The sequence below is a fragment of the Bactrocera latifrons genome, unplaced genomic scaffold (assembly GCF_001853355.1).
Source record: "Bactrocera latifrons isolate USDA-ARS-PBARC rearing strain unplaced genomic scaffold, ASM185335v1 scaffold_163, whole genome shotgun sequence".
Classification (NCBI taxonomy): Eukaryota; Metazoa; Arthropoda; class Insecta; order Diptera; family Tephritidae; genus Bactrocera; species Bactrocera latifrons.
In genome coordinates this window covers 180,939-196,091 of record NW_017535108.1, presented here as the reverse complement: position 1 = coordinate 196,091, position 15,153 = coordinate 180,939, and the positions used below count along the sequence as shown (strand labels likewise).

Sequence of the window (15,153 nt, the reverse complement as noted above, 5' to 3'; positions counted from 1 at the left end):
TTTTAATAATTTTAAAAATCCATTTTAAAAAATGTAAATAATTTATTTTAAGACAATATTTAAATTTATTTAAAAAAAAATGTTTTTCCGCATTTAACAAACTAACAAGCAATGACATAAAATGGCAGTAATATTTTATATAAATAAGCAAAAATATTGTTTTTTGCATCCGCTGTATACATATGTACGTACACTTAAGCGGCTAAGCTTCAATTTCCAAAGTCTGCATTAATATATCTCTTAAATTTATACAGTAACAACAAAAGCAAACTAGATTTTTAAAAACTGTAGCTAAATGTTTCATATTGTTTGTCCGCATTAATTAGCTGCTATCTTAGCTTTTTCCACTTCTCATACAACACAGCCACAAACCAACACTGTGCGCATGCGTTCCCTGCCAAAACGACACTTGTTAATGAAATATGAAGTGTTTTTACACATTCAAGATTTCCAATGCATTTTAAAAGCGCAAATTTGTAAAATAAATATTATATGACGCACTTGACGCATTTTCCTACTGTCTTGCGTCATGGCATGAAAAATTTGCTTTGTAAAAATATAAGCAAGCTTTCACTATAGCGCCTAGAAAAGAAAAGCGCCATACTTAACATTGTTTACACGCCACAAATGCTTTGTTTTTTTGTTCGTTTCTCATTTAATAGCGACCCAAAAATATTTCTCATTTGTTTTTTGTATTTTTTTCATATTTATTTAAGCAACTCGTATTTGTTTTGTATTTCTTGATTATTTTTATGGCAAAAATATTACTTTATCGTATTTTTTTTACTTTTTTCGGGTTTTTGGACTGTTTTATTGAACTTTTTCGAGTAGCACGCTTACAATATTAGCGCTTTTAAATTATTTTGTTTTGTTTTGTATATTGAATGTAGATGTGTTAGTGTATATATCGCATAATTTGTAATGTAGTATGTGTAATATTTTGTTGTTTTACAATTAATTTAATTTATCACTAAATACTAAAATAATAATAATAATAAAAATAGCGAATTGCTTTAAATGGGCGTTGAACGTACGCTGACAGCCACATGTGCCACAATCATATAACAATGAACATAATAATATTATAATATATGTACATGCAGCCCCACTCTTTATGCACCCCGCACGCAACTGCAGTTCGCTGCAGTTTTTTCATATTGCAGAAAATAAGTATAAAAAATATTCTATTCAATACATTCTACATTAGAACGGTGTTTTATGTGACCACCAATTGTAAAAGTATTTGCGTACAATGCCCCCCTCTACACATATTTGCACACATTCATCCGTTGCCCCACCCAATAAGTGATTCCACTATGCACTTCTCTACTCGCTTTTGTGTGTGCGTGCGCTCCCACATGTGTGTTCTTCTTCTTCCTGCTGCTTAACCACTACTAATTAATTAACATTCAAATTTTAACCTTCCACAAATCATATTTCCCGCAGGAAAAACGATAAGAAAAAATATTACAATACAAAATACAAAAGGGAGTTTAAAATAAATATTCGTGCTGTTTCGGGGGAGATGTTGCTTTGATTGCCAACACCACCACTGTCGTTCGCCTTTTGCTAACAAATTTTACTGCTTCTTGTGCTTGGTAGAAGTAGCTGTTGTTGGGTTTGTCGATTTTGCTGCCGTTACACTTGCGGATGTGCTTTCCTTACGACCGCTAGACGGTGCGCTGCTGCTGCGGTTATTTGCGCCGCTGCCACTTCTAGTCGATGTATTGCCCATTGTGGACTTTTCTTCAACTGAAAGGAGTTTGGAATGAGCACATTTTGTATATTTTTGGCAACAGTAAGTTGCTTAAGTATTAACTTACCATTTTTCTTACGATTATCCCGTGACACGCTATTACTATTATCACGCTCCTTTTTAGCTGCCACAGTGCTGCTTGTGTCACACGCGCCACCTGCAGTTTCATCGCCATGCTCGTCAATTGTTTGCATAACATTCACACCACTGGCACCCAAAGTTGTTGCACTTGTCAGATTAGTGGTGGCAGCCACAGCGGGTGCAGCCTCTTCCTCCGATTCATGTGTGCTGGTGGGTGAATCCTTTTCCTCTGCGATGCGTGGCAACATCTCACCCGGTGCTGGCAAAGCAATATTTGTGGGCGTACCAACCGTTAGCGGTGTCTGTTCGGCCGTATTCAACACATTGCCGGTCGGCATTTGAGATTCATTTGCGGCATCGATACTCCCAGCTGTTGCTGCACCATTACCGTTATTATTATTATTCATGCTGCCGCCACCACCGATGCATGTAAAACTTTGCTGCATGGTATTTATTGGCGGCAGTGTGGTAACTGCATTAGAGGTCGTACCAGCAGCGCTGACCCCTACACTGGTGCCGGTGCCAGTGTTGGGTCGCCACACACCGCCGATTACACGCTGTTGCGGCTGCTTGATTGGTGGCGAGCAGCAGAGCGGTGAAATTAGTGTGCATTTTGCCTCAGCGCTGCGTGGATGTAGGCGGTCGGGTGAGAGCGCACGCCGCAGCAATGGTGAGCTGGGTTCGCCACTTTTGGTGCGCACGAATCCGCTTTTCTTCGAGCCGCTCGCCATGGTTTGTACTGTGGGCAATGAGCTGCCGGGACTGTATGACTGCGTGGTGTTCGAAGCGCCGGGCTGATGTCCAACAATAGGAAATGCTAGTGGTGATGGTGAACGTGTGGGTGAGGCCGGTAGGGGTGAGGGTGATGGTGTACGTGCCAGTGGCGAAAGTGGTATATGACCAACAGATTTGCGTCGATTTGGCGGCAATGCACCAGCAGCACTGGTGTGTAGCGATTTCACCACACCGGCACCACTACCAGCGGTTGGGCACACGACCACAGCGTTACTACCGCCGCATCCGGCTGTATGCAATTTGTGCTTGAGGCCATGCAATGTGGATGGCCGTTGGTACAGTTGTGGTACCGATGTGGGTGATACTGCAATCAGAAATGGTAGGAATTATATTTGCGTGAATTAATGCGTTTAATGGTTATCTTACCCGGTATGTTACCACCAATAGCAGCGCCGGGCCCTGCAACGCCTGTAGCGCTTGCACCATGCGGCATTAGCACAGCCGTTGCGCTTGTTGAAATCGTCAAGCCTGAAGCTTTTGTTGGTGTGCTGGCGAAAGTTGGCTGCGTTTGTGCACCAGTGCCACCGCAAGTTGGTGTATTCGGTGCTGATGATGATGGTGAAGTAGACTGCGAAGAATTACCAGCTGATTGACAGCAACTGCTGCTATGATACGATGAGTCCATCGGCGATAAGTTGCGATTATTTACGTTACCAACACCGCCGGTACCACAAGCACCGCTAACAACCGAAGCGACTGCCGTATTGGTGGGAGAACCGACAATACCCGCAGCGATCTAGGACAAAAAATGGAAAAAATATTTACTTATACTTATATCACTACTAAGCCCTGCTTCAACCGTTACACTGAAATTTCACATCAAGAAGAAAAGATTACTTCGGCTGCACCGAAGCTATGGTAATATTCTTCTTTCTTAACTCGATATCGGCGATTCCGACAAATGAACAGCAGTTCCCATAACAGTCAGGTCTAAGTAACAAGAAAGAACCCGGATTTTTATCCGGCCAAGGACTCTCAACTCGGCATCACTCCTTGAAATAACTTTAGAAATGTTTTCTGCTGCTACTACAATAACAAATGAGTAGCTTCTTGGCGAGAATTAATGTATATACAGTCGGTTAGACCGACTTACATGTCCTCAGCCATGTCGGATCAATTCAGCTCGTTCATATTATACTCTCCGACTTTTTCTTATGCTGTAACACCCAGGCTTCGTGACAATCTTAATACATCAGGGTACACAAGGGTGTGTCTTTTGAAAGTCTGTACGCCAAAGTACTGAGCTGCAGCAAAATCCTCAAGCCACTAGCCGGCAGCAGATGGGGAAAGGACAAAGAAACGTTGATGGCAACCTACAGGGCAATCGGCCGGCCGGTCCAATATGGTCGCCGAGATGCAGTGAAATGCGGACGAGGAAGATTCGGACCTGTCTGAATACTGTACTCCGGATAACGATAGGATGCCTCTTGATGTCTCCTATCGAACACCTGCATAGTGAAGGCCTTATGTCCCCATTTAAGGAGCATAATGATACCTTCCTCCCCTGCTGGGGTGCTTTTGCTGAAATCATCCTTGCAATCACCTGCTTGGAGCGGAACCACCTCCTAAAAATATCAAGAGGTCATTCCTCAACTGCGTCGACGATATCAGACAATTCACCGACAAGCCATCAATACCTTAACCGACTCCCTTTCAGGGAATGGCGTATTTGGAGTCAAACCACAACCCATTGCAGACGAAGAGCTCGAGTAGCCGCGAGAAACGAGAGTGACCCTTGCTCATCCGTCAAAACAGCGACAACATCAAGGTATAAAATAGCAAAGCAAGGTTATTCGAAACTGCCGGACCGCTACAAAAACCAATCGCTTTTCTTACTCACCTGTTGTATCTCTGCCGACGCACGTTTATTGCTGATCCGCCGGAATAGTGAAGTTTTGCGCTTCTTGTCATGTTCTTTCTTCGTTTGCTTCTTTTGCCGATTTACGCCCTTCTTGGCCAGCTTACTTTGCATTAAATCACGTTTGCGCCCACCACTCTGTATGCTCGTATGCTCCAGCGGCGTGGCACGCAATGTTACATGCTCGCCACCACTCAACAACAACTGCAAGACTTGTGTGTGATAGAGACCCTGCACCAGCTCACCATTTACGTGTGTAATCAAATCGGCGGGACGCAGGCCAGCCTCAAAGGCAGGACTACCCTCCTCCACAGCCATCACTAAGTGATGCATCGTATAGAAATCGGTGTCGCCATAATAAACACGTATGGTGTGCACTGTGAAACCAAATCCACGTGGACCACGCCTAATAATGATAGGCGGCTTCAGGTTCGTTACCAAAGGTGAAAGATCGCGACATGGCGAAGTGTCACGTGAACTTGCTGTGCTGGAGCCGCCATTACCACTAGCGCCTGCACCGCTGCTAGGCGATTGTATGCCAGCTGCTATGCCGCACAGTTGCTGTGCCAATTGTTGATTATCCACACCGCTGGACATCAAAGACAGCCCCAAAGCCGATGCGGACTTAACAATCGAACGCGAACGATGTTTGCCCAGGTGGCCGTCCATCGATTTGTGATGATGCTGTAATGCAAGCGGTGATTGTTCACGCGTATTTTCGGCAGACGATGAGCCGCCACTCACCGTCTCATCCTCGATTGATATGGAGAAACGTGGTAGTATGTCACGCGCGCAGACACCTTTGCGTTTGCGATGAATTTGTGGTGAGAAGTCGTCACTATCTGTGGCTGTTGAGGATTCGGGTGTGCTGCGCGACGTTGCCGCCGCAACAGCTGGTATTAATGATGGATGCGGATGTGCTGCCTTCACCAAAGCGCTGGTTGTGGAGTGCGGTGAGGCATGCGTTTCGGCGGGGGCAATTGCAGCTGCTTGAGCAGCCGCGGCGCTCACAATCGTTGCCGGCGGTGTAGCGGGTGTGGTAATTATGGCCGTTGTCGTTGCTGGCATGCTATGGCGTTGCGGTTGACGTTGGCGTTGTTGCAAATAAGCGGTGCCGCTGCCGGCGCTGCTAGCCGGTGAAGCCGATGGACTGGAAATGGATGATTGGCGCAAGAATTGATTGAGCAGACGTAGTTCGTTGTCATTGCCGATGGTGATGTTGTGCAATAATTCGGGCAGATAGTCAGCATCGGGCGTGGATGGCACTTTGAGGCAACCGGATGTAAGCTGTGAAAGACGAAGAAGAAAATAGGTTAAGAATATTACAACAACAAAATTGTATGGCAATTTTGAAAAACGCAATACTCACGTCCAGTTTGCGCAATTGTGGCGTTGTCAGCAGTTTATTTGCAATAAAATCGCTGCTCATGCTGGGTGAAAGCGCCGAGTTATTTTTGCATTTCACCAAAGCCATAGACGAGTCCACTGTGGTATTACTATCGCAGGCAGAAACATTACCAGCTTTGCTGGTGGCGGTGGTCACAGCCTCCGGCTTGACCTCAGTTTGTTTCGAGGAGCTGTCGGCCGTGGCGCTCGAAGCAGATACCGAAACTGATGCTGCACTGGTGCTTGTGGGTGTCATTGTTGTGCTGGAACTGGCGGAGGGTACACGGGACCAAGAATAATGTTGTTTGCGATACTGTGGTGTTAACGATGAGAATGAGCCAAACACGGGCGTGTCGTCGGTATCGTCGGTATCCTCGCCAGCTAAATCGTGATTGTAACGATCCATGCGTGCTGTAAATTAATTTCATTTAATATAGTATATCTGTATAATTTTATAAATAAAATAAAAACTCACTATCAAAATAGCTCGTATCGTCCTCAGTGGACAATTGTGGCACAAATTCTGCCTTCTGCCGCAACAGCGAATTCCAATCTAAGCCCATGAAATATACATGCTCCTTAACCTCTAAAGCGCCACCTTGTGTGCCTAAACGTTCACGTGGATTTTGTTGCAACAATTGTGTTATCAAATCCTTTGCCTCTGGCTGCACATCCCAATCCTCGCTATCCGGCCACTCAATATCATCGTTGACCGTGTGCGCAAATAGCTCTTCCGCTGTCTCGCCGAAAAATGGCACACAACCAATCAAAAATTCATACAATATAATACCCATGGACCACCAATCGACCGGCTTGCCATAACCTTGTCGTAATATCACTTCTGGCGCTATATACTCCGGCGTGCCGTAAACCTTAAATAAATAAATTAATGTATTTAGGAACAAGTAAGGACAGGCTTAGCTCCCAAGGCATTGTAGACTAAATTTACGCGGATATTAAAGAAATTTTAAGAGTCGAGACTTTGCAGAATGTCTTCCAAAAATTATTATAAAAAACTAGCCTCGAAAATTATGATTCCTTTCAAGTCACGCACTCACCTGCTTATCCGAGAACTGTCTGGTCTCTGAATCAATGTAACCTTCGTATAGGTTTGTGGCCAATGACATTAAACCCATTTTCGATAAACCAAAATCGGTGAGTTTTATATGCCCCAAAGCCGTGATGAGTAGATTATCAGGCTTGAGATCGCGATGTACAATGCCATAACTATGCAAATATTCCACCGCTAATACTGTTTCCGCAAAATAAAAACGCGCCATATCCGGCGGCAATGGTCCGATATTTTTCAGAAGCGTCGCACAATCACCACCCTCAACATACTCCATTACCAAGCATAAATGCTTTTTCGTCTCGAAGGAACAATACATGCTCACCACAAAGGGATTGTCGGCAAACGAGAGTATATCACGTTCGGCAAACACCTGTTCCACCTGATTACGCAAAATGAGATTATTTTTGTTGATTTTTTTCATGGCGAAACGTTGGCGAGTAGTCTTATGCTTAACCAGGTACACCGCACCGTAGGCGCCATTTGAGATCAATTTAACGATATCGAAATCGTGTTCGTTCGGTATCGGCTGTGCGGTTTGTGTCGCCTGCTGTTTGGCCGTGCTAGTTGTGGCAGTGTTTGTGGCACTCACCACCGCCGTGCAGATGGCCGATGCAAATGAGGGCATTGGAATGTCAGGTCCACTCGCTACCGGTGTTTGTGGTGGTTGCAGTGGCAGCGGTGGATGTGGTGTGCAAGAACCACTGCTTACGGCATGTGCATCGCCGGTCAGTAGGGTATTCGATGCATTGAAGTTGGCTGTCACACAGGTGAGTGGTGAATTTAAGAGCAAGGGTGTTTGTTGTTCCTGCGAATTATCAGCTGCGGCGGTAATGTCGGTCGCTGAGAGATTGCCCTCACAAACAGCCTGTGTTTCCTTCATCTCCTGTTGCATCTCAGCTATCGGATCACGATTTAAACCTAACTTATGTATGATGTACTGCGGTATGTCGGCTTTGATGCCTTGTATGGCTTTGGCTTGACCCTCAGCAGCCTCTAATAGTTGATAAAACTCCTCCGGATCGAATTCTAAGCATTCGAGTAAACGTGCCGGGCGCGATATGATTAAAAGTAGCTTTTTAATGACACCAGTTAGCTCTGCCGCAGCTTCGGGCGATTTATCTTTCGTTTCTAATAGTAAACGTTCGAGATTCTCACTCATTTCGTAGAAATAACGTGATGTTATTAGTTTTGCCTCAGACTTATGTAAGCAATCGCGCGCCATTTCAAGCACTTGATGATGGACAAAGCTGTAAAAAGTTAAATTAATAATATTGCAAACAAAATGCCATGTTGAATTGCACCTACCGCACAATTGGCTGCGAGTCGCGGAAACTGTTGCACGCTACGCTCTTATTCTCATTTATAAAATGCTTTAGGCGCTCCTCCATCTGTTGCGTTGCCTTCGGAAAGCGTTCCTTATACAACGTGTTCATCATGGCGATTTCGTTGTCCACGATTGGTGAACGCGACGGACTTGAAAGCGAACGCGAGCGTGGACGGTGAAAGGGCGACATGCGCCCCGCAAAACCAGCTGAGCAACTATTATTGCCGCTACCGCTGCAGTTGGCATTCGCGTTGGGTGTACATGGCTGTGGTGCGCCTGCAGCCATTTTGGCGGCATTCGATGGTGTGCCTAGTGGAGCATTGGCGGAGCATACCTTGCCACCAGCACATAAAACATTACTATCAACACAACAGTTGGGACAGTGTGGGCGTGCGGCTTGGTGTTGCTGCGGTTGCTGCGCATTGGCATTTTTGTTCGACTCTTTTGTGCTGCTATTGTTGATGCTCGTATTGTTCGTTGTTGTTTGTGGGACGGACATTGTTTTGCTCGTTGTTGCTATTGCCATTGTAGCAAGTGTGGGCGTTGATGGTGTGTAAGCGGCGGTCAATAGAGCGCAGTGTTTTTGACAGTGCATGCGCGGCGCCGCGGCTATGGCTGCTTGTAAATGCTCTACACAGCATGTGATGGCATTGGCGGCATCTTGTGCTGCATCCTCACCGGGTGGAATGTTTTGTAGCTGATGGAGGGCTTCCTGGCTGGAACACTGTGACTGCAGTAAAGACATTTTTTAATAAACACTCGAAGCATGTATAACTTTACATATACAATATTGCTGCTTAACTCACCGACAAATTTGAGCTGCCAGGCGTCGTGCCATAACCCGAAGAAGGCAACGATGCCACGGACCAACGTCTGCCGTCACCGCGGCACGATGCAATGCGTTTTATGGGCGCAAATGGAAACTGCATGGGTGAATTAATGCGCGGACTGTCGACCGGACTCGCCGAGTAAGGTGAATGTGAACGCGGCGAAGCGTTCGTGCAAGCATTTATACCAGCTGTAACTAAACTCAAACGATGATGTGCCACACCGCTGGATGTGCCGCCAACACTGCTGCCGCGCATCACCACGCCATGCAAATGATGCTTTCCAATACCTAAGCCAACACCGCTGTTGGAACGTGAAATGTTCAATGTGCTCGTTGTATTCGTGGGCGCGTTCGAGCCACCCGCGGCGCCCGCGGCGCCAGCAGTGCTTACAGCGCTCGGTGACGAGTGACAATGGTGCATTGTTGCATGCGCCTGTACGTTACAAGTCGCTGACGAATGCGACTGCGAGAGCGCGTTTGGACCGGGCGTCAAGCAGTGTGAGGAATCAGCGCCGCCGTTACCGCGTAAGTAGCTACCGGTAAGACAGGGTGCCGACTTACCCAACGACGAATTACGCATGCGCACCAAATTTGATGTATCTACAGTGGAATTAAATCATAAAATGTAGCAATTTAATTATACCAGCACAATAAGGACGCAAATTTACAGTAGCACTCACCATTGCTAGACGAACGCATGGAGTAACCGTGCTGGTAGGAGATCTTACGTAGTAACGCATTGTAGCTGCGTCCAGTTAACGACACTGAGCTGCCCGATAGGCCACCAGAAGACGACTTGGTCAAATTCGAATTACGCAGCAATGAATGCGAGGTCACCAACGATGTCGTGCTTACGTTATGTTCACCGCCCGACACTTTCGACGACGTGCTCAAAATATCCAACCCTGTCGATGACTTGGCAGCGCCTACACTCATCTCCTGCTGCTTGCAACTGACACGTGGACTACCGCCAGCACTACCGCTGGCGCTGCCACCACTAGCGCCCAACTCTTGATCGGAGTCATCGAATACCAATGCGCGCGCCGAATAACTCGACTGTGGACGCATGCGCGCCATAGATGCAGCGCTCAGATGACGTTTGGCTACCGGACTACCCGTCGAATTGTTAGTATTAGTAGTAGTAGTAGACTTGTTGAAGCTACCCGGTGCAGAGACCGCGCTCAAGTTACGGCTGCCCGGTGGACTAATCGTTGTGGCAATGCTGTCGTCCGGTAGAAACGCGGCGCTAAGCATATCACGTACTTCGTTGAAGCTGGCTTCAGCGGTGGCGCCGCCGCCATCACAACGCCTGTGTGGCGTTGAAGTGGAGATTTTGCCACCGATGCCATCACAGCTGCTAGCCGTTAGGAATGCTGTAGTGTTGGCGTCCGAATTTATTGTTGTTGCACTGCTGCAGGTGGTGTAACTGATTGATGATGCGGTTGTTGTTGCAGTTGATAGCGTGACTGTTGCAGTTGCAGTTGTATACGTGGTGGGGGGATTATTAGTGGTGTAAATGGTGGGATGAGTTATGTTTGTTTTATTTGTTGTACGCGATTTTGGCTCTTCACGACTCATTTTCACGGCCGTTTGTAACTTAGGTTCGTTGGTGTTGAAATTCTAACTGTCCGTGTCAACTTGTGGCTCTCCTTTTGCTTAGTTAATCCTTTTGTTTATATTACAGCACGACATTGCTCCTGTGTGTTTGTGTGTGAGTGTGATGATCGTGTAGAAGTACTTAAACGAACTATTACTAATATGCTATACTATAGGATTTTTTGTTGTTTTTTTACTAATTTCTACTTTCTTATATTCCTTCGCTTTGAATCGTCCAATATTTCGGCCTTAAGGTGAAATATCGCAGAAATGCTTTTGTTGAGTGATATCATTTTTCTTTATCTTCGTAAAGGGTATATCCAAGCATCATTTTAAGAAACCTGAAAGCAAAAATAAAATTAAATTATATAAAAGTAGACTGGTAAAAAAGTTGTAAAGTGATAAAATTAATTCAAATGTAATCTGATACCAACATAGATTATAATAAGAATGGTAAAATAAAAGAGACTCGAAAAACTATCTGCCAAAATTCAATTTTTGAGCAGCTCATTTGATCAATGAGTGGTGGGTCATTGTATGGAAAACTATACAGATGTAAAAAATGTTTGATATTGATCGGAGTATTCAATCAAGCAAATTTGAAAAATGGAGTTTTGCGAAAAACGCGTTTAAAAGCAAACTGTTGGAGCTAATTGAACTAAGCGGCCACACTTTAGAAGGGTGTAATTCAAAAACTATTTGACATATCGATTTATTTAATTTAATGGTTAAATGAAGCTTAAAGTCTCACATTTCCAACACTATATGGTATGGCATAATGTGATTGGTAGCACTGGAGATATACGACTGCAACGACATCTATTAACAAAATACGAAAAGACTTTTTCGACTACCCAATATTTTTTTTCCAAAAATTTCAAAATTTCTTTGTTAATACACTATTGTAACAATAAAAAATTCTAATAAAATATTTCATTTTTTATTGTTAATAAAAGAGTGCTTTTACCCGAGCAAACCCATAATCCCTTAAGACTCCGCTAAAGCGGTGCTTATGAATAAAAAACTTAAGATTATGTCAGTAATGTTAATTGTTTACTCCAACGAATAACGTTAAAAACAATGACATAAAATTATTACGGAGTGTTAACAAGGTTTGTGGCTTTAAATAACTTTCCTGCGCTTAAAATAAAATTTTACAGACTGTAAGTACATTATGATCAACTGTAATATGTGTATATGCATGTGTGCGTGTGTGTGTGTGTACCCTCTCAAATACAATAAATTTATTTGAGTAAGTATACATAAACAAATAATATTAATTAATCTTATTTAGCAGATGTTATTAGACATTAGAAGTGTTTTATATAGTATTTAGATTGATAAAACGGCTACTTATGTGTTAGTGTGTAAGTGTTTATTAGCAAAACTTGTTAAACATTTTAAATGAAATGTCAAAGCGGACAGGACACTTGATAAATTAATGATTACTAAGGCAAAGTCAAAGTGGGCTTTTTCACTTCGAGATAAGAAAATTCCCAAAGCTTTGCGGGTGAACGAGTTTCAACAGCTTTTGCTGGATTATACAGTGAAATGGAGCAGCTAAGACAGGCGATCATTTGGATTTTTTTATATTTCCATAGAATTTCCATGAATGTGCAACAAAGTGTAGATAGTTTTTGTTGTTGTTTTGTAATAAACTAAAAATGACCCTTTCGTAACTGTAAGCAGTATCTAGACACTGCATTGGGGCGTGTAAATAATTATCAATTTCAGCTCATTGTAGATACAGACAGCGGGCTTTTACGAGAGGATTGCGCATTTTTTGATGCAGCATCTACTTCAGTCTTCAATAAGAGGCACTGCTGGACATTCCAGTGAGATGGCTGAGATTCAAGTTGCTAACTGAGGGAGTAGTTTCAGGATGAAATCGTCGAGAAAGGAAACAAGAAAGCTAGTTCATATTAAGAGGAAATACTATGAACAGATGGAAGTAAACAATATGAAAATAAAACAAATAATTTTGTTTTTCAAGTGGGGTCACAAAAGAAATCACTGGTCCAATTCCCGAAATCTGTCATGTACTAAGTTCGATAAAAGTATTCGAATTCAGTTTTTTTGATGGCTTGGTTTTGAAATAATTATTAATTTTTTTCTCTTTTTGTAATTTTTTAGTATTTCGAAAATGACAGAAATTATAAAAAAAATCTTAATATAAGCGCCTCCATAAGTTAACGGTTTTAGCAAACAACCACAAATAGTTTTTTTTCACAAATTAACACCTTTTTCGCTATTAATTTGCGCACAAAAATCCGCAGCACACTTTGGTTTTTTTAAATTTGCATATAATTGTTTATATAGCACTGAGATTTTATTAGAGATTTGGTCAGCTGAAAATTAAGCAAATTATTTGGAGCAACACATAATAAAACAGAATAAAGACCCGATTGAAAAATTTAAATTTGAACATAAAAACATAAAGTTTTAATTAATATTATAATCGGTAGTTTAAGGCACTTCAATACGTACTTTCTCGCAAATGAACGGACTAAGGGGTAAAAACCAGTCAAGACTTTCAGCCGCGAAATAGAAGGCGCAGAATACAATAATATTTTGTATGAATCAAACAAGCCACAAATAAATCTATGTATGTACATATGTATGTATATGAATACGCAAATTGCATAAATATTTGGCAGATTTTAATCACTCAACACTTGAAGTAGAAAATAAGACACACACTCATGCTGAAGATGTGCGCTGACCGACCGAACTAAGTGACTTTCCATTGCTTCCCTCTAATTTATTTGTTTGGCCATACATTTATACTAACGAATATATAATGAATGTGTGTATGTATCATTGTACATATTATATGGTGGCAATTGAATGAAACAACACAGCCGAAAAAATAACATGAATAACTATGTATGGTTGCATGGGCGTGTAGAGGTACGCGGAAAAGTGCTGGCCAATAAAGCAATAATACAAGTATTTATGTATATATATATGTATATGTGTGTGTGTATTTATATGCAAAAGCGTAGGGACAAAACTGATTACATTTCAACGCGACAGTTGGCTTAATTTCCCACACGCACACAGCCACACACGAGCAAGCGAACACATGGACATATGCATGTATGTGCATGTCGCTCGGAAATACTTAGCAAGAAAATTGATTTGCCACTACAGGCCAGACGGGCAGCGAACGACGACTGCAGACACACACACACATATACACATGTATAAATATGCATACATATATTACTTTGTTCAGGTTTGGCGTGCCAAATATTTTCCAATAATAACAAGAAATTTTAATGATTATGGTATAAAGTAAGATATCGTAATTGGCGGGCAGGAAAATACATATGTATGATACGCTCGCTCATGCATTTATACAATTTTATATATACATACATATGTATGTACCATACGTATGAATGTGAATATCCTTGTGTATTAATATATGTATGCATGTATGTATGTACATCTGGATATTTTGTGCAATTTCCCACACGCTTCCAGCGAAAGAAAGCTTCGAATACACTTTATGACGAAAAAGGGGAAAAGAGCGCATAAAGCCAATGAAAAATCATATTTTTAAAACATTAATGAAAATAAAAATATTTCATATGATTCATGAGGAATAAACAAAGCGTAACTTGTTAAGTACCAGCACAATAATAACAGAGAAAGGAAACGAAAGTACACCTACAGGCATACATATAAACTTTCAAAGATACAAACATACACATGTACATACTAAGTAGCCATAGGTTGGCTGGTGTCATCATGTGGGTGTTGATGGAGACAAAGCAACATCAAGCGTGAATAAAGAAATTACTACCCTTGAATAAGGCAATATTACATGCATGCATATATATTTACATGCGTATGTTTACAAATTGTTATAAAAGTCACAAGTAGACAACTCCGCGCAGATGTGAGGTGAGAGACTTGCACTATAATTTGAATTATCAAGAGCGAGTTGCGGTCCCGAGGCATAGTCAGCACACAGCCTGCAGTATCAGTTGGCTAGTATGAATCATCTCAAATGTTAGCATCTGAATGCTTTTACGGTCGAAACCATATATTTATTCGCAGGATCTTTAAGGTTATATTTCTATTCATATACATAGAGAATCTATGTAAAAACCCAATAGGTATTAAGTATTATATACATATGTAAACTGTTTGAAAGAACTTTTCCCCATATTTGTAGACAACTCAAGTCAATAAGAAGCTGAAATACGCTTCACAGGTGCATTTCTTATAGCAATAAAACTTGATATTAAAACGACAGTTTATATAACAGCTAAATGTTCTGATAGTCCGATCTGAACAATATATTCGGAGATTATAGCGTTGCCTTGGACATTAATCCATGCCAATGATCGCCGTGATGTTATGTTATTTGAAAGTCATGTGGTAAATTCGCGGGAAGCTGGCCGCCAGTTGGCCACATAAGCAGAGAAGGCTGCCGGTGCTTGGG

The 15,153-nt window shown here is 42.5% G+C and overlaps 2 protein-coding genes across 3 annotated transcripts in view; both read right to left on the bottom strand.

Annotated features, from left to right (window-relative positions):
- Positions 1–1,543: 1,543 nt before the first annotated feature.
- The window catches only part of LOC108966540, a 19,626-nt gene continuing 6,016 nt past the window's right edge, over positions 1,544–15,153 (bottom strand). The window contains exons 1-11 of one of the 2 annotated variants that reach the window (XM_018929514.1): positions 13,185–13,416; positions 9,782–11,038; positions 9,079–9,701; positions 8,254–9,002; positions 6,935–8,195; positions 6,352–6,748; positions 5,860–6,287; positions 4,473–5,777; positions 2,999–3,368; positions 1,824–2,936; positions 1,544–1,752 (exon numbers count right to left, since the gene is read on the bottom strand). In XM_018929514.1, the coding sequence (XP_018785059.1) occupies positions 1,580–1,752; positions 1,824–2,936; positions 2,999–3,368; positions 4,473–5,777; positions 5,860–6,287; positions 6,352–6,748; positions 6,935–8,195; positions 8,254–9,002; positions 9,079–9,701; positions 9,782–10,679 (7,317 nt within the window). In that variant the 5' untranslated portion in view covers positions 10,680–11,038; positions 13,185–13,416 and the 3' untranslated portion in view covers positions 1,544–1,579. Of the gene's footprint in view, positions 1,753–1,823; positions 2,937–2,998; positions 3,369–4,472; positions 5,778–5,859; positions 6,288–6,351; positions 6,749–6,934; positions 8,196–8,253; positions 9,003–9,078; positions 9,702–9,781; positions 11,039–13,184; positions 13,417–15,153 lie in introns of those variants that run through there. The other variant, XM_018929513.1, reaches the window with a different exon arrangement.
- Positions 3,425–4,460, bottom strand: LOC108966545. Its single transcript, XM_018929524.1, has 2 exons — positions 4,270–4,460; positions 3,425–4,197 (listed from the first exon to the last, which is right to left on the bottom strand). Exons 1-2 carry the CDS (start codon positions 4,321–4,323, stop codon positions 3,946–3,948), a joined length of 306 nt encoding a protein of 101 aa, XP_018785069.1. The 5' UTR covers positions 4,324–4,460; the 3' UTR covers positions 3,425–3,945.